This window comes from Schistocerca cancellata, chromosome 7 (assembly GCF_023864275.1).
Source record: "Schistocerca cancellata isolate TAMUIC-IGC-003103 chromosome 7, iqSchCanc2.1, whole genome shotgun sequence".
NCBI classification, from domain to species: domain Eukaryota; kingdom Metazoa; phylum Arthropoda; class Insecta; order Orthoptera; family Acrididae; genus Schistocerca; species Schistocerca cancellata.
Genome location: NC_064632.1, coordinates 91,233,879 through 91,252,680, shown reverse-complemented (window position 1 = coordinate 91,252,680; position 18,802 = coordinate 91,233,879). Strand labels below are relative to the sequence as shown.

At 45.3% G+C, this 18,802-nt stretch overlaps 1 protein-coding gene across 1 annotated transcript in view; it reads left to right on the top strand.

The window, feature by feature from the left end:
• The window catches only part of LOC126092653 (neural-cadherin-like), a 314,704-nt gene that overhangs the window by 7,841 nt on the left and 288,061 nt on the right, over window positions 1-18,802 (top strand). Inside the window, exon 3 of the mRNA XM_049908375.1 lies at window positions 14,700-14,837. Coding sequence (XP_049764332.1) covers window positions 14,700-14,837 — 138 coding nt within the window. The remainder of the gene's footprint in view (window positions 1-14,699; window positions 14,838-18,802) is intronic.

Below are 18,802 nucleotides of genomic sequence, written 5' to 3'. Positions count from 1 at the left end.
TTGGTAATGGGGCCACATAGTGCAGCAGGCAGGGGTACCAGCACCATGGTTGCGTTATGCTAATGACACTAGTAAAAGTTGATTAAACCGAGGTATCGGCGGAGGCCTTTGTAGTTCTATGGGTATGGCATGCTCAAGATCGCCTGTACCTTGTCCGGTAAAGGCTTGGGTCTCGTAAGAGAGATTAGATGCCCTAGTAATTCGATTTCCATTCCCCGAATACACGTTTCAATGAGTTTCCAACTATGCCAGCCTGGCTGCGGCGCCAGAAGACGGTCGTTAGATGGCTGCGGAGGAGCTCACGCGACTGTAAGAACATGAGAATCTTGTCGAGTTATGCGAAACAGCCTGGTGAGGCTCGTAGAACATCGTTCAGGGAACTCTGCCAAGTCTGACCAACTTTCAGGAGGCCGAATGTCATATAAATTCTCTCAAAGGACCCAGAGAAGGTGACAGTTGCCATTTTTATATGTATTGTAGCGCCACAGGGCTCTGCATGTACACCTTTGCATAGTCGATGTTATTGAATACAGCAGAGTCCGCCAAGTCATAGCTAAAATCCAGCATGTGTGGCACTGAGAATCTATCTAGAATCGTCCTTGACTTCAGTGCACCGTAGTCCCGACATGGGCGCCGTGAATTGTCCTTTTTTTGGTACTAAATCTAAGACGAAAGACCTCGGATTGCTTGACAGCCAACAATGCCTTGTCACAGCATGGCCTCAAACTCAGCCTTTGCTACTGCGAGCCTATTGGAGGCAAGGTGACGCGGGCAGCTCGAGGGGGTGGGACAAGCATAGTAATAACGTTATGGAGTGTTGAATTTTAGACTTCCTTCGGTGCCCCAAAGAGTCGAATAAGCTCCCAGGTAGATGCCATTTTCCTTGACTTCCGGAAGGCGTTCGATACAGTTCCGCACTGTCGCCTGATAAACAAAGTAAGAGCCTACGGAATATCAGACCAGCTGTGTGGTTGGATTGAAGAGTTTTTAGCAAACAGAACACAGTACGTTGTTCTCAATGGAGAGACGTCTACAGACGTTAAAGTAACCTGTGGCGTGCCACAGGGGAGTGTTATGGGACCATTGCTTTTCACAATATACAGTATATAAATGACCTAGTAGATAGTGTAGGAAGTTCCATGCGGCTTTTCGCGAATGATGCTGTAGTATAGAGAGAAGTTGCAGCATTAGAAAATTGCAGCGAAATGCAGGAAGATCTGCAGCGGATGGGCACTTGGTGCAGGGAGTGGCAACTGACCCTTAACATAGACAAATGTAATGTATTGCGAATACATAGATAGAAGGATCCTTTACTATGTGATTATATGATAGCGGATCAAACACTGGTAGCAGTTACGTCTCGAAAATATCTGGGAGTATGCGTACGGAACGATTTGAAGTGGAATGATCATATAAAATTAATTGTTGATAAGGCGGGTGCCAGGTTGAGATTCATTAGTAGAGTCCTTAGAAAATGTAGCCCATCAACAAAGGAGGTGGCTTAGAAAACACTTGTTCGGCCTATACTTGAGTATTGCTCATCAGTGTGGGATCCGTACCAGGTCGGGTTGACAGAGGAGATAGAGAAGATCCAAAGAAGAGCGGCGCGTTTCGTCACAGGGTTATTTGGTAAGCGTGATAGCGTTACGGAGATGTTTAGCAAACTCAAGTGGCAGACTCTGCAAGAGAAGCGCTCTGCATCGCGGTGTAGCTTGCTGTCCAGGTTTCGAGAGGGTGCGTTTCTGGATGAGGTATCGAATATATTGCTTCCCCCTACTTATACCTCCCGAGGATATTACAAATGTAAAATTAGAGAGATTTGATCGCACACGGAGGCTTTCCGGCAGCCGTTCTTCCCTCGAACCATACGTGACTGGAACAGGAAGGGAGGTAATGACAGTGGCACGTAAAGTGCCCTCCGCCACACACCGTTGGGTGGCTTGCGTATTATAAATGTAGATGTAGATGTAGAATTTCTCCTGGATGTCTATGGTCCGGAATATACCATAGGTCTTATGCTAAAGAACGCAGTCTGCTGTTGCTGTCCCACTATCCTCAAACTCATTGTGGAGTCGATCACTTGGGTATTTGAGATGTCAGCAAGCAGCTTGTAATGGCCGAGGATATCTGTGCCCAGGATCAGCTCGCTGACGTCGGCCATAGTGAACCGAATGTGCAGTGCAGTTCGAGGTCCACATTCCGTTGATGAGGACTGTATGTTTTTATGGCAGAATTGTTTGCCGCCATGAAACATAGAGTTTTGTCCTTCCTTCGGTCTCTTAACGTCGGCCGAGGGAAAATGTATTAATAAGAACCAGTGTCGACCAGGTAAGTCAGGGCTCCACCCAGTTCTGCTGCGAAAAGGTGCTTCCATACTGCATTGTACCCAGGTGCGTCTGGATTCAGTCGCACCTGGCATTTTGCTGTGAGCATGGTGAATGACATATTGTCAAAAGGTGCATGGTACCAACAGTAACAGCTGAGAAGTGGTGTACCGTTACAAAGACTGTTGCTGCATTTATTGCGTCAGCAAGGCGCCCGCAGCCAGATCTGCTGGTGCTGCGCTGCTTGCTGCCCTGTGGCTACGAGAGCACCAGCTAACGGACCTCTGTGGTTCGTGCTGCCACGTGTCGCAGGTGTACTCGATCAGCCCAGTTTGCAACAGTGTCCAGTTGCATATATGTGCATTCAGCTATTATTGTTTGCTCCCAGATAGTGCACAGAAGCAAGTCTGGGACCATGTCAGACTGCATGTGGCTCTGTGGGTTGCGCATAAACTCAGGTCGCCGCATTCCTCTCGGTCCAGAAATTATTCCACCCATTGTTCTTCGAATGACTAAATTCGTCGAATCAGTTTCTCCTTCAGCGTTTTTTACGAGGACTGCGTCGGTTGGACATGATTATGCACCACTCTTGATATAGAGTTGCGCCGGCCGTGTGGCCGAGCGGTTCTAGGCGCTACCTACAGTCTGGAACCGCGCGACCGCTAGGTCACAGGTTCGAATCCTGCCTCTGGCATGGGTGTGTGTGATATCCTTAGGTTAGTTCTACGTTCTAGGGGACTGATGACCTCAGAAGTTAAGTCCCATAGCGCTCAGAGCCATTTGAACCATTTTTTGAGATAGAGTTGCCTCACGATGTGTCCAAATTTGGCGAACTCATAAGTGACGTTGTTACTTAGAAAAACCGCCTCCACTTGGCTAAACCACATGAATGGGTCGCAGTGCCAAAAAGAGGCAGCCTAACGAACATCCGTCCTGCGCTAATCTTCACCCCAGTGATGGCGGGTGGCGTCCCAGTGTCTTACTTGTGCAGATTTTCATGAGCTGGATCCAGGTGCGTTCCGTGTCTGTAGCTCACTCTCCAGGGGCCGACTGCTTGCCGGCAGCTCTTCTATTGCCTTTTGGAGTTCCGAGTTCCTTCATAGTCGTCGTAATGCAACAGCTAAAGCAGGGGCGGGCAAACGTTGCACGCGGCTCATGAGCACACAGCGCTGCACGTGTACTGCACGCGTGCAATCGTCGAACGGGACAGTGCCGACAGCCTGCAGGTTGCGGCAGTGTAGTGCCAGGCTAAGCTGCGGACGTTGAAGCGAAGCGACCACTACGTAGTGAACGTTGTATTTCAATAACCGAAAAATGCAGAGTGAATCAAGGAAACGGAGAATTGGAGATTTGCTATCTTTTAAAAAGGAATGGGAGAATCATTAGTTCTCTGTGGAAAAACGTGGAAATTGGAAATGTATAATATGTGACAGTATTCTCGCTGGTGAGCGGAAGTTTAATATTGAACGAAATTATAATAAATTTCAGTATGTTGCCGTTCTTAGTGCAATAAAAGAGGAATTTCTCAAGCGATTTGGGGATATATCTTACTTATCCCAAGGTTTTGAATAGTTCTCGAGAGAATCTGGTTTCTGTAGATGATATTCATCTCAGTTTGCAAATGGAATTAATAGATCTACAGTGTAATTCTCGTCTGAGAGACAAGTTCCTTTTGGCAAGACGTGACCTTTATCACGACTTTCCACGGCAAGAGTTTCCTCGTCTCCATCGTGAAGCCATGAAGATAGTCAATGTTGAGCTCGACATACTTTTGTGAGAGATTTTTTTCTGTTATGAAAATTAGTAAGTCTCGTTTAAGAGCAAACATCAGTAATGAAAATTTACGTAACTGTTTGCGTTTGTCTGTATGTAGAAATTTTGTTCCAGACATTAAACGTATTGTAAACTCCACCTGTGATAATTAAACAAAACGTATCGTAGGTAATAGGTACTCTTTCAAACCATGATTACTTTCAAGCACTCCTACTAACCTTATTCCTTCATTTAATAAAGCAGGCCAGGAAAGAAAACGCATTAGAGGGGAAGAAGCGGAGAGACGGTATGGTGGGGAGGGGTGAGAGGCGGGTGGCCAGCTTGCCCCTGTGTGCACGCAGAACACCTGTTAACTGCACGCGTGCATGTGCACCGCACACGTGCAGAATTCCTGCCCGCACCTGAGCTAAGGTCTCACGCACAGGGGAAAACACACAGTAACGGTAACGCGACGCACACGAAAAAAACACGCACGCAAAAGGAATAAACGTTCAACTGTCAAACCACGTGCGTGCGGGAACTCACGGTTCCGCGTCACTTCCGCCGATTGAGTCCGTCACCACGTGTTTTCGCTACAGATCACGTCAGGGTCACCAGCGAAGCGGAAAACTGGTCGTCTTAACGGCTTTCAAGTCTGTCTTGCGGTGAGCCGGCCTTTACTGCCACGCCTGTGCACTAAGTTCAGAGTGTAGGCTCACTTGACGGTAACTGATCAAACATGTGATTGCATGATACTGCATTTATTGACAACGGTCGGTACATTAAAAAACTTGCAGAGGTACTACCTGAAACGTCCACACGCCGCGGTAGCTTGACTGCGGTAAAACGCTCGACCACAGATCCCAGAAGGGTGCACGCTCCTCAGTGATCGAGCGCCTAGCATGCTGGGGAGAGACAAAGGGGTGCGATCGGCCGAACGCGCAAATTACCTCTCGTCTCGCGAGGCGCCGTTTAATCCGCGGACACGGCGGGACGGCGCGAACGATCGGCAGCTGCTCAGATTCGCAGACGCGTCGGTGGGAAGGGCGCTTTGTTCTCGACCCACGTGGTCCGCGGCTGACAGAGGGGAGTAAGCCATAAAAACTGTTGTGTCTAGACAAGACAGCCTAGACACAATGAGAGGAAGCCGAAAGGCACGCGCTTAAACTCACGCAGGCTGGCGTGAGGTCTGAAACAGGATACGTAATGAATGCCATAAAGAAAAGTACGTAGCTTCTGGAATACTTAACTTTAATCCACATTTGTAGAACATCGCTCTTGATGATACATTAATAGAATCTCAATATCTATACTGGTAATGGCGCCTTGCTAGGTCGTAGCAAATGTAGCTGAAGGCTATGCTAACTATCTTCTCGGCAAATGAGAGCGTAATTCTCAGTGAACCATGGATAGCAACGTCGGCTGTACAACTGGGGCGAGTGCTAGTACGTCTCTCTAGACCTGCCGTGTGGTGGCGCTCGGTCTGCAATTACTGACAGTGGCGACACGCGGGTCCGACGTATACTAACGGACCGCGGCCGATTTAAAAGCTACCACCTAGCAAGTGTGGTGTCTGGCGGTGACACCACAAAAACTACGGTGGTACTGGTGCTCTAGGGTACGACATTCTGACCACTGACCATATCCTTCTCTATTCCTGACCTTCTTCACTCTAAATTCGCCAACGTATACCTAGCACAGCCAAACCCCTAGCACAGCTGCTTAAACATCTCTGTCCACACGACGTCTAGAACTCAACAGAGTTTGTGAAAGTTCTTCAAGAGATACGTCTGCACAAGGATGGTCTCCTAGTCATCTTTTACGCCCATCTCTCTTCACACAGGTACCGCCAGAACAGTCCATGGTACTGCTAGAGAGTCACTTCTACAACGACTCGGCGAAACTTTTTCGACACGCGTCCAGTGGGATGGAAAGTTCTGTCAATAGACAGACGGAGTCGTCTTCGGATCGTGTCTAGCGCTAGGCATCCTAGCCTACACAGGATGATTCCGTTATGATGTTACAAGCTTTCAGGGGTGATGGAGATGTGTAAATGTGCCAGTTTGAGGTAAAGGACCCTGGTCCAGCAATAACTGAGTCAAACTTTATAAGCGAAAATCGTTTTGATACCTCTTTCAGTGGAATACATGTACCGGTACTGTTGTTGCTGCAATTGGATAGTAGGCAAATTTCGGAGGTGGTAATATGGACCAAAACAAGAAAAAAATTTTCAGTGAACATTGGCTCTAAAACGCGTGCCTTAAGAGCTATATGCACTTGTTCATCTTCGATACTGTGAAACACATCTCTTCTACTGCTAGCTCTTTTGTTTCCATATTTTTAGTGGACGTAGTATGGCCCAAACAAAGACAAAAATATCCAGTAAATATGGGCTCTAAAATGCATACCTTAAGAGTTATGAGCATTTGTTCATCTTCACTACTGTAAAAAAAGTCTCTTCTACTGAATAAATGCATTTTAGAGCCCATGTTTGATTGGCACTTTTTTCTTTAGTACGTACTACCTCCTCCGAAAACATGGAAACCTAAGAGCTTGCAATAAAAGATTTCTCACAGTATCGAAAGTGAAAATGGGCTCACTGCTCCTAACGTATGAATTATAGAACCCATGTTTACGGCATTTTTTTTTCCTGTTTTGGTCCAAACTACCGCCTCTGAAAGTTGCCCATTCTACAGTCTCAGAACCACAGTATCTTCTCGCTGTCACAAGTATCAGAACGCTTTTCGCCTTTAGCTTGAGATTCTGTCATTTCCGGACCAGAGTCATTCAAACTGATACAGATAACCCTTAAAGTTTATGACATCACCACGGAATCACCCTGTATATGGAACATTTCCAGCTATCGAAACCGCGCTCCTGCAACCAAAGGTATTCTACAGATATGTTGACGACATATTCGCAGGTTAGCCGCATGGCGAAGAAAACCTTAAAGAATTCCTGTGCCATTTCGACACCATTTACAACCGTGACAAGTTCATCATGGAGCTTGAAGAAAACGGATGCCTACATTTCCTAGAAATTCTGATAACGAAGAACCATGAAGGCACGCTAGGGCATTCCGTTTACAGGAAGAACAAACACAAGGAGCCGAGCGTACCTAAACTGCCAATAATTGCCACCATCCAGTGCAACGCAAATCTGTGCTCGTCACTCTGGCACAAAGACCGCGAGTCATATGCGACAAGGCAAGTCTGCCTGCTGAATTGAAGCATCTGCGCGAAACATGTTACGTGTACAGCTACTCGGAGACACAAATAAAACGTGATCTGCAGCCGAGCAAGAAGAAGAAGGGAGAAAAACTCCAGAAGAAGGAACCTGTGGGGCGGTGGGTGGAAAAATTTTTATATTGTTGCCGTTATCAACACAGGCTCTGTAACTACAATGTTGGCAACCAGACAGTGATTAGCAAAAACGTGATGCCTGTAATTAAAGTTCACTGTTCCCACTCTGATGGAGAAATAAAGTTACTGGTCATTGAAGTTCATTATGCTGAGGATTTAGGATGATGTCTGGGATTCATTGAAAATGTAATTTACTATAACCATTTTCACTATATTCTGAAAACGATAAAGCGTAAAGTTCCAGACAAAAGTTTACCCAAGCAATGCTCCTATCAGCTATTGTACTATCAGAGTTGTTCAGAGTCTATTGCGAGGATCCTATTATTCCTAGATAACGAAACTGTTCAATAATTGTTATCAATGTAAATGTTCAAAGTGAATGCTCGCCAAAATTTGATGTTAATACTGTTCAAACGCCATGCCACTAATGACAGAAGGTCTGTCCTGCGGCGACACGTGAAAATACGACATATGCAAACTGAGAATAAATCAGTGAAGTCGTTCCACAATTAACACTTTACCCCAATGCAAACTCATTGTTACGCGCATACCGAGTTACGTAACACGGCATCCAAGGCTGTTCCTAGCAACTGCACAGACACGACGTTTCTTCCGACACAGAGTGTGCGCTGATACGAATCTAGAAGAGAACTGGGACCCGACTCTAGCTCGCAGCGCTCTTATTTATATAGCCGTGGTGCGGACCGCCGAAAGTGCAGCCGACTAAATTTGCCTTCCTGACTAGCTGCTGGGGCTAGTAAGCACCACTTCAAGTTACTAAATAATTAATTGCTTCATTCGTTGAAGGCCGATGAAGCTCTCAGTTTAATTGTGCATTCAGCACACAGGTAAGTATCTATAATAAAATTCTGATGTGGCTAGGTTTAATACTTTTGGCGAGAGAACATTTTAGTTGCACTGCACATAATGGATGAGCTCTGAACTTGCCCTTTGGATAGACGCTACAGCTATAGTTTTATAGCTACCTTTTGGAAACTTCTCACATCTTTGTTATTATACAGTATCTCCATTCTACCTAAATCTAAACATCCTAGCTTTATCTAATCACTTACTAAATCTATCTTGCTTTCGTACTTTTGGAACACAAAAACACAAAATCATGAATTTCAACCAAAATATTACTTCGAGATATCCAGCATGCTATTTCCATTAAATTACAATGAAAAAGGAATCCGAATATAAAGTTTGAAGTTTCTAGCTCCTTCCTGTTGCGCCGATGATTTTTACATAAAATATCCAAATTTTGAAAACTGTTAAAGTTACTAAACTTAAACTTGACACATCATCATTTTAGCATCACTCCTGACATGCTATTAACTTTTCAGATTATTTACTTTACTTTCAAGGTATTGTGCAACATTCGTGACCTCATAGCTAGTTACAACGGACTAGGCTGGCACACAATGGAAAGCATATGAATTCTATATGGCGTGAGTAGACTGCTTCCCTATAAACCGAGCGGCTGGTGCTCTTTCCGTATGCAGGACTGCACACAATCAAGACTGCCAGAATAACGGAGAAACACAACATAAAAACCATTTGCCGCTCAACTGTTAAAATCAAGAACATGTTTAGGTCAAAGACCAAAAAAGGCTAAGGGTCTACAAAATCAGAGCGAGTGTACCACACAGGACGTCTCTGAGTCCGCGCCCAGTCAGAGTATCGATATGGAGGACAGGCCAGAGATACTCGGGCTTCATACCTTGGTCGGAGCTGGCTCCCACGAGGGGATCCACTGTAGGGGCAGACATATCACGTGGACCTGTCCATTGGCGCGAGAGTGCCTGCACATGTCATGGACCGGCACTTACAAGCGAGTTCTCACTATTCTATAAAGCCTTCAAAAAATGCCGTTAATATTAAAGTAACTGATTTCGCCTGTTTGACGTTTCACACTCGAATTGCTCCCTTGACTGTTCGTGCTCGCTTACGACGACTTCGCTGCGCTTTGGAGTCCACCATCATAGAACTCAGGAACCGCCTGCTTGTAGCATCGGTCTCTAAATTACCGCCAGCGTGAGTGACCATAAACTATTGTTTCTGAACAGACAAAGGTACTGTGCTGCGTCAAAATGTCCTGGGATTCAGACATGCAAGAGGCAATTGAAATAAGAATACATAATGATGTTCTCAACCAGGACAGCGGTTTCCAATTAAGCTCCACATGGTGTGTGATGTTAGCAAAATTACGTCAGGAATACCTGATGCGGAAGATGAGGAAGCAGTTAACAGAATGCAGAGGCAGCCCAAGGACTCGATCCCTTGACCCTCTTTAGTCCGCCGCTCGTGGTCTCGCGGTAGCGTTCTCGCTTCCCGAGCACGGGGTCCCGGGTTCGATTCCCGGCGGGGTCAGGGATTTTCACCTGCCTCGAGATGACTGGGTGTTTGTGTTGTCCTCATCATTTCATCACCATCCAGGAAAGTGGCGAAATTGGACTGAGCAAAGATTGGGTAATTGTACGGGCGCTGATAACCACGCAGTTGAGCGGCCCACAAACCAAACATCATCATCATCATCCCTTGACCCTCTTCCACACCGCCACCCCCCTCCTCCTAGCGCCCACGCGTCTGACCTTTGGCATAAGAGTCTACGGTCCAGCGGCCATAAAGGAACACTTGGGGAAATGCAAGATACATATTGTGCTGTCTTACAATATGTTTATTCTCAACCGTTTTCGATCATGGACCATTTTCACAGTGGAAAAATATCTACTGTGACAACTTCACATCTCATACATGCTATTTAACCAAAAAAGTATACGCCATTTCTGACTTGAAAGCGTCAAAAAATGATACTTAATGTCATAATACCGGCTTAAGCAAGCAGAAAACATTGAAAACGTTAAAATACGAAAACATGTAACAGCGGTAAGCGTACAGGACTGAGCAATTGTGCTGTGCACTTACTCCTGTTACGTGTTTTCATGTACTCAATGATTTCCACTTGCTTAAGCCGGTATTATGGTTTTAAGTCTCATTTTCTGACATTTTAAAGTCAGAAATGGCGTACACTTTTCTGTTTAAATAGCATGTATGATATGTGAAGTTGTCAGAGTAGGTATTTTTCCACTGTGAATATGGTCCATGATCGAAACCGGTTGTGAATATATTGTAAGACACCACAGTGCATATCATACATTTCTCCAAGTACATCAATGCTGTTGACAGTATCCTGAAAAAAAATTGGTATAAGGGAACAAATTGGACATTAACTCGACACTTCGCCTGGAGAGCAGAAGTACTAAACTCATCGAAAAGTTGCGAGAAGAAGACGCCATGACTCGGCTGATAACCCGCGAGGATTTCATAAATGAAATTCTCCGATAAAGGAACAACCCAAGATGACTTCACAGATGAAATTCGCCGAGAAATCCTGAATTTCAAAACACGACAATCGAAACCACAAGACACATCCAAGATAGGAGGAAGGGGAGCATCCCTTATAAAATTTTAATCTGTTTATTCCAGATCGATTTCAGGTGTTGGTAGCTATCTTCAATGCAGTTACTAGATTGGTGCATAATTCTGCAGCGTTGCTGTTTTGCATGTTGATATTCCGGTTGCTATGGGTTCAAATGGCCCTGAGCACTATGGGACTTAACATCTGAGGTCATCAGCCCGTAGAACTTAGAACTAGTTAAACCTAACTAACCTAAGGACATCACACACACCCATGCCCGAGGCAGGATTCGAACCTGCGACCGTAGCGATAGCGCGGTTCCAGACTGAAGTGCCTAGAACCGCTCGGCCACCCCGGCTGGCGGTTGCTATGGGTTTATTTCTCGATTGTTATTTTTACTTGTAGCTCACAGCGCTATTTGAGTTTACATATTGTTATTTTGCCGTTTGGAGATAGTGAGTGGCGTGTGTACGGTAAAATGTGGAGGAGTGCCAAGTGGAGCAATCGGAACGTTTGTGACACATTCTTCAATTTGAGTTCGATAGAAGCGTGCCATCAGCGGAGGCACCCAGAAACATTTGCGCCCAGTATGGGGATAATGCCAACGGACAGATCACGGCAAGAAAATGGTTTTCTCGTTCTAAGGAGGGTCGTTTTGACATTAGTGACTCTCCACGTTCAAGAAGAACTTCGGGGTTTGATGAAGATCGTTCAGATGCCGTAATCCACAAAGACGCACGTCAATATACTCGAGATCTGTAAAATGTGGTGAAATGTAATCACTCCCTCAGCGTGCTACATTTGCATACAATGGGGAAGGTTCATAAAGCTGGAGTATGGGTACCACATGCTGTAAGCCAAAATCAGCAGGTGGCCATCTCTGCTTGCTCGTTATCATTTGGTTTGTGAACAACATAGTCCATTCCTATCCTGAATCGTTACTGGTGACGAGAAATGATGTCTTTATGACGACATAGGGAAAAGAAAAGAATGGTTGCACCGAAACAAAGCAACAACTCCCTGTACAAAGATTGCGCCCGTCCACAAAAGACAGTGTTACGCATCTGGTGGAACAGCGACGGTTCAGTGTACTGGGAATTGCTTCCCCGAGGCGTAACCATCACTGCTGGCATTTACTGTCAACAAATGAGGCGTCTTGGGGAGGCAATCAAAGAACAATGACCAGTAAGACTGCTTCTCCACGATAACGCCTGTCCGCATTCTGCTAGACTGCCAAAAAACACTACACAGGAGTTGAGTTGGGAAGTCATTCCGCACTCCATTTATACAACTGATCTTGCGCCCTCAGATTTTCACCTTTGCGGCTCTCTCTCGAACAATCTTGAAAGAACTTCCTTTCGGGATGAAAATGCGCTCCGAACATGGCTCGATGCGTTCTTGACCTCAAAACCTCTGATTTCTGCACCTACGTCTACATACATACTCCGCAATCCACCATACGGTGCGTGGCGGAGGGTACCTCGCACCACAACTAGCATCTTCTCTCCCTGTTCCACTCCCAAACAGAACGAGGGGAAAATGAGTTCCTATATGCCTCTGTACGAGCCCTAATCTCTCTTATCTTATCTTTATGGTCTTTCCGCGAAATATAAGTTGGCGGCAGTAAAATTGTACTGTATTCAACCTCAAATGCCGGTTCTCTAAATTTCCTCAGTAGCGATTCACAGAAAGAACGCCTCCTTTCCTCCAGAGACTCCCACCCGAGTTCTTGAAGTATTTCCGTAACACTCGCGTGATGATCAAACCTACCAGTAACAAATCTAGCCGCCCGCCTCTGAATTGCTTCTATGTCCTCCCTCAATTCGACCTGATAGGGAACGCTCGAGCAGTACTCAAGAATAGGTCGTATTAGTGTTTTATAAGCGGTCTCGTTTACAGATGAACCACATCTTCCCAAAATTCTACCAGTGAACCGAGGACGACTATCCGCCTCCCCCACAACTGCCATTACATGCTTGTCCCACTTCATATCGCTCTGCAATGTTACGCCCAAATATTTAATCGACGTGACTGTGTCAAGCGCTACACTACTAATGGAGTATTTAAACATTACGGGATTCTTTTTCCTATTCATCTGCATTAATTTACATTTATCTATATTTAGAGTTAGCTGCCATTCTTTACACCAATCACAAATCCTGTCCAAGTCATCTTGTATCCTCTTACAATCACTCAACGACGACACCTTCCCGTACACCACAGCATCATCAGCAAACAGCCACACATTGCTAGCCACTCTATCCAAAAGATCATTTATGTAGACAGAAAGCCGGCCGGGTGGCCGAGCGGTTTTAGGCGCTACAGTCTGGAACCGCGCGACCGCTACGGTCGCAGGTTCGAATCCTGCCTAGGGCATGGATGTGTGTGATGTCCTTAGTTAGGTTTAAGTAGTTCTAAGTTCTAGTGGAGTGGTGACCTTAAAAGCTAAGTCCCATAGTGCTCAGAGCCATTTGAGCCTTTTTTTTTTTTTTTGTAGATAGAAAACAGCAGCGGACCTCCCACAGTTCCCTGGGACACTCCAGATGATACTATCACCTCCGATAAACAAGTCAATGGATCAAAAAGTTACCCAGCATCGGCAGACTGTCGTAAATAATGAAGGATAAAATATTATTGATGACTGAATTTTCTGTGATGTGGATCTGTTGTGTTAATTAAAATTAAGTAAAAACGCTACGAACTTACGCACCAATCCACCATAACAAAATCATGATGATTCACCGCATATAAAATAGCACATGGTACTACTTGACATTACGGATAACGTGCAGTTAAAGTAAGCTGCTCCTGATGGAAACAAACCCGAAAGAACAGTATTTGAAGGCAGTGGTAGACTGGTTGGTGTTGCAGAGAAATGTCAACAAGAAGATTCATATCTGAAGAAACAAGATAAGACGCTTAAGATCAAAAAGCGAAGTAATACAAGAACTACCAAAAAGAAGTAATAGCATACATAGAACGCCTGTAATAAAATTCAGAATACAGGAAAAGCAGACACAAGTAAAAGTAACTATGTACGTTGAAACAATAATTATGGAGGTAGAGGTAGCTTGGTATAAATATTTAATCTGAAAAAATTTCGTTATTGGCGGCAATGATTTCGCCAATAACCTTTCAAAATATAGGAACACGACTTAGAACGATATATAAAGAATATTTGTGAGAAATATTATTTGTTAAATAGTACAGAGACCTTGAGAATCGCCCGCATCTTGTGGTCGTGCGGTAGCGTTCTCGCTTCCCACGCCCGGGTTCCCGGGTTCGATTCCCGGCGGGGTCAGGGATTTTCTCTGCCTCGTGATGGCTGGGTGTTGTGTGCTGTCCTTAGGTTTAAGTAGTTCTAAGTTCTAGGGGACTGATGACCATAGATGTTAAGTCCCATAGTGCTCAGAGCCATTTTTTTGAACCTTGATCATCACGCGACAAAATAGGAAGACCCATCAGAAGAAACCAACAGTAATCAAATGGTCGGACTTATTTGATTCTGATTTTTCTCATCTCCCTACTTCGCAAGCTAATAAGTTATGTATTTTGCTATACAAACGGACGCGAGTTTCGCAAATGGTAATTCTGGAAACTTTTTGGTGACGCCCTGACTCATATTGATACTTGAACTGATGAACTTTAGTTTAGGAATAAATGTGTTATTATTATTATTACATCAAGTTGTGGAACCGTCCCATTTTGAGGTAACTTGGGAACGCAATCAAAGCAGATGTTTCCGAAGCTGCATAATTATTGATTAAATAACTGTCAACAAATGCCGTGATCTTAATCAACACAGTTTGTGTAGAGTAGTTAATCGTATGGTGCTTACAGGTAAAGGCGGTGGACGGAGACACGGAGAGGCCGCCGGACGTGGTTTACTTCATCACCGGACCCGGAGTCAACCCCGACAACCCGTCGGCTGGCAACTTCCGCATCGACCCGAACACAGGGGACATATTTCTTCTCAGGGTAAACATTCTTTATCAGTAGCTCAAAATAATAACTTAGTATGTTCTTTGTGCCTTCGGTACAACTAGACGACGCATCTAAAAACTCTCCTTTCACAGAAAAGGAAACACAACACTACGAAGGCAGCACGCAACGAACGTCAAACTGGCATCAAACGTAGAAATGATTAGCCTCCCTCCTCTTCAAGTAGGCAGGTGTAACGCTACTGCATTCCGTACACTACCTGATGACAAGTATCTGGGCACTCCTGTGAAATGAATGGATCATGGGCGTATACAGATGTCGACAGTATCGCATACGCGAGGTATGAGAGGGCAGTGTCATTTGTACTCAGGTGAAAAGGAATGCATGGCGGGAATTAGCAGACTTTGAATGAGGAATAGGACTTGGAGCTACACTCCTGGAAATTGAAATAAGAACACCGTGAATTCATTGTCCCAGGAAGGGGAAACTTTATTGACACATTCCTGGGGTCAGATACATCACATGATCACACTGACAGAACCACAGGCACATAGACACAGGCAACAGAGCATGCACAATGTCGGCACTAGTACAGTGTATATCCACCTTTCGCAGCAATGCAGGCTGCTATTCTCCCATGGACACGATCGTAGAGATGCTGGATGTAGTCCTGTGGAACGGCTTGCCATGCCATTTCCACCTGGCGCCTCAGTTGGACCAGCGTTCGTGCTGGACGTGCAGACCGCGTGAGACGACGCTTCATCCAGTCCCAAACATACTCAATGGGGGACAGATCCGGAGATCTTGCTGGCCAGGGTAGTTGACTTACACCTTCTAGAGCACGTTGGGTGGCACGGGATACATGCGGACGTGCATTGTCCTGTTGGAACAGCAAGTTCCCTTGCCGGCCTAGGAATGGTAGAACGATGGGTTCGATGACGGTTTGGATGTACCGTGCAGTATTCAGTGTCCCCTCGACGATCACCAGTGGTATACGGCCAGTGTAGGAGATCGGTCCACACACCATGATCCCGGGTGTTGGCCCTGTGTGCCTCGGTCGTATGCAGTCCTGATTGTGGCGCTCACCTGCACGGCGCCAAACACGCATACGACCATCATTGGCACCAAGGCAGAAGCGACTCTCATCGCTGAAGACGACACGTCTCCATTCGTCCCTCCATTCACGCCTGTCGCGACACCACTGGAGGCGGGCTGCACGATGTTGGGGCGTGAGCGGAAGACGGCCTAACGGTGTGCGGGACCGTAGCCCCGCTTCATGGAGACGGTTGCGAATGGTCCTCGCCGATACCCCAGGAGCAACAGTGTCCCTAATTTGCTGGGAAGTGGCGGTGCGGTCCCCTACGGCACTGCGTAGGATCCTACGGTCTTGGCGTGCATCCGTGCGTCGCTGCGGTCCGGTCCCAGGTCGACGGGCACGTGCACCTTCCGCCGACCACTGGCGACAACATCGATGTACTGTGGAGACCTCACGCCCCACGTGTTGAGCAATTCGGCGGTACGTCCACCCGGCCTCCCGCATGCCCACTATACGCCCTCGCTCAAAGTCCGTCAACTGCACATACGGTTCACGTCCACGCTGTCGCGGCATGCTACCAGTGTTAAAGACTGCGATGGAGCTCCGTATGCCACGGCAAACTGGCTGACACTGACGGCGGCGGTGCACAAATGCTGCGCAGCTAGCGCCATTCGACGGCCAACACCGCGGTTCCTGGTGTGTCCGCTGTGCCGTGCGTGTGATCATTGCTTGTACAGCCCTCTCGCAGTGTCCGGAGCAAATATGGTGGGTCTGACACACCGGTGTCAATGTGTTCTTTTTTCCATTTCCAGGAGTGTAGATCCTTGGCACATTCAGTTTCGGAAAACTCTACGGAATTCAGTATTTCCAGAACCACGGTGTCGAGAATATTAAATTTCGGGCATTACCTCCCACTACGGCGTTATGCCTTCACTTGAAGACCGAGAGCAGCGGCATATGCGTAGAGTTGTCAGTGCTGCGATACAAGCAGCACTGCGGGAAATAACCACAGAAATCAGTGTGGGACGACGACGAACGTTTCCGTTAGAGAACAGTGGGGCGAAATTTGGCGTTAATGGGCTGCGGCAGCAGACGGCCGACGAGAGTGACTTTCCTAACAGCACAACATCGTCTGCATCGTCTCTCCTGGGCTCATGATCATATCGTTTGGGCCCTAGACGACTGGAAAACCGTGACCTGGTAGATGAGTCCTGATTTCAGTTGATAATAGCTGAGGTGGGGTGCGAGTGTGGCGCAGACCAACAAGGTACTGTGCAAGGTAATGGTTGAAACGTCCCCTTTGAACAATTTATACACGCCTGTGCTTAAACTGACACACAATATTTTTAGCGCAACGCAATCTGACTTTCAATAATCCCTACAAAACAATGGCCCTGACTAACATTAATCTATACCTTTCACAAATCACTTACCTCACCAAAAATCTTCGTTACTCGAACTACTGCAATACGGCGAGCGCCACTACTGCCAGCTAAATAAAACATTCAAACTACTGAAGGCACTAACTACTGATAGGCATAGTTAGCAAATGAAAGATTTTAATAGAGAACAAACAATGTATTTACCTTAATAGTGTTGAAAAATCATAATATACATAGCAGTTCATAATATATAGTATTACAAATTGCAAAACTCCGCCATCTCTCTGCCCACATCCACTACTGCTGGCGGCTCACCTCCAACTGCGCAACGCTACGCGCTGTTCACATCCAGCTGCCGCTGCCCAACACTACAATGGCAGACAACAATGCAAACTAGTCACAGACTGCACACAGCACAGACAGTGATTTTCATATAGAGCGCTACGTAACGTTGCCAATAAGAAAACATAAACAGCCTACTTATATAAAGAAAACATAAACAGCCTACTTACATGGTGGCTCCATAATTGTTATGGTGTGAACCAGTCATTGACTGGAAACGATTATGTTCGGCTACTTGGATACCATTTACAGCCATTCATGGACTTCATGTTCCCACACAACGATGGAATTTTTATGGATGACATGCGTCATGTCACCAAATCACAAGAACATTCTGGACAATTCGAGCGACTGATTTGGCCACCCAGATCGCCTGGCATCAGTTCCATCTAACACTAATGGGACATAATCTAGAGGTCACTTCGTGCACAAAATCTGTACTGGCAAAACTTTCACAATTATAGACGGCTATAGAGGCACCATGGCTCAATATTTCTGCGGGGGACTTGTAACAACCTGTTTGGTCCCAGCCACGTCAAGTTGCTGTCGGGCAAAAGGAAGTCCGAGACAATATTGGGAGGCCATAAATGAACCAAAAATATTGGCATCTTAACTAAAAAAGCCAAAATTATAAATACATAAAATATAAAATAATAAGAACCAAAATCAACCAATAAAGGGAAATATAAAGTGTTAGAAAAATCATAAACCTTAAATAAAACCAACAACAAAGGTAATCTAGAAACCAAAGTATAAAAAATTATATAACCAGCCTGCAAACGCTCAGGCTGATAACCTCAACCTAAAATCAAAATCAAAGTGAGAACTAATCTAGCCTCAAAAATATATAAAAAGAAAGAAGACTCAATCTAGCGAATGAACAATAAAGCATAATTATTAAAATTAATACCATAAAAACAAAAAAAATTAGAATGATAAGAACTCAAATAAACTGAACCTCTAGCAGTAATTATTAAAGAACAAATTCAAAAACTCAACAAAATTAAACAAAAGAAAATAATCAATATCAAAATAATATCAATTTATATTTACATCAGCATTTGAATACACGCAAATTATAGAAACAAAACTCGACAGAAACATTAAAGAATGAACCAACCACCAACAATTATTTAATAAACAAAGAGGGATCAAAAAATAGTTATAAATAAATACTTTAACATAAAGATAAACCAAAAGACTTAAAATATCATTACCATGAGACCGAATTATTGAAACCA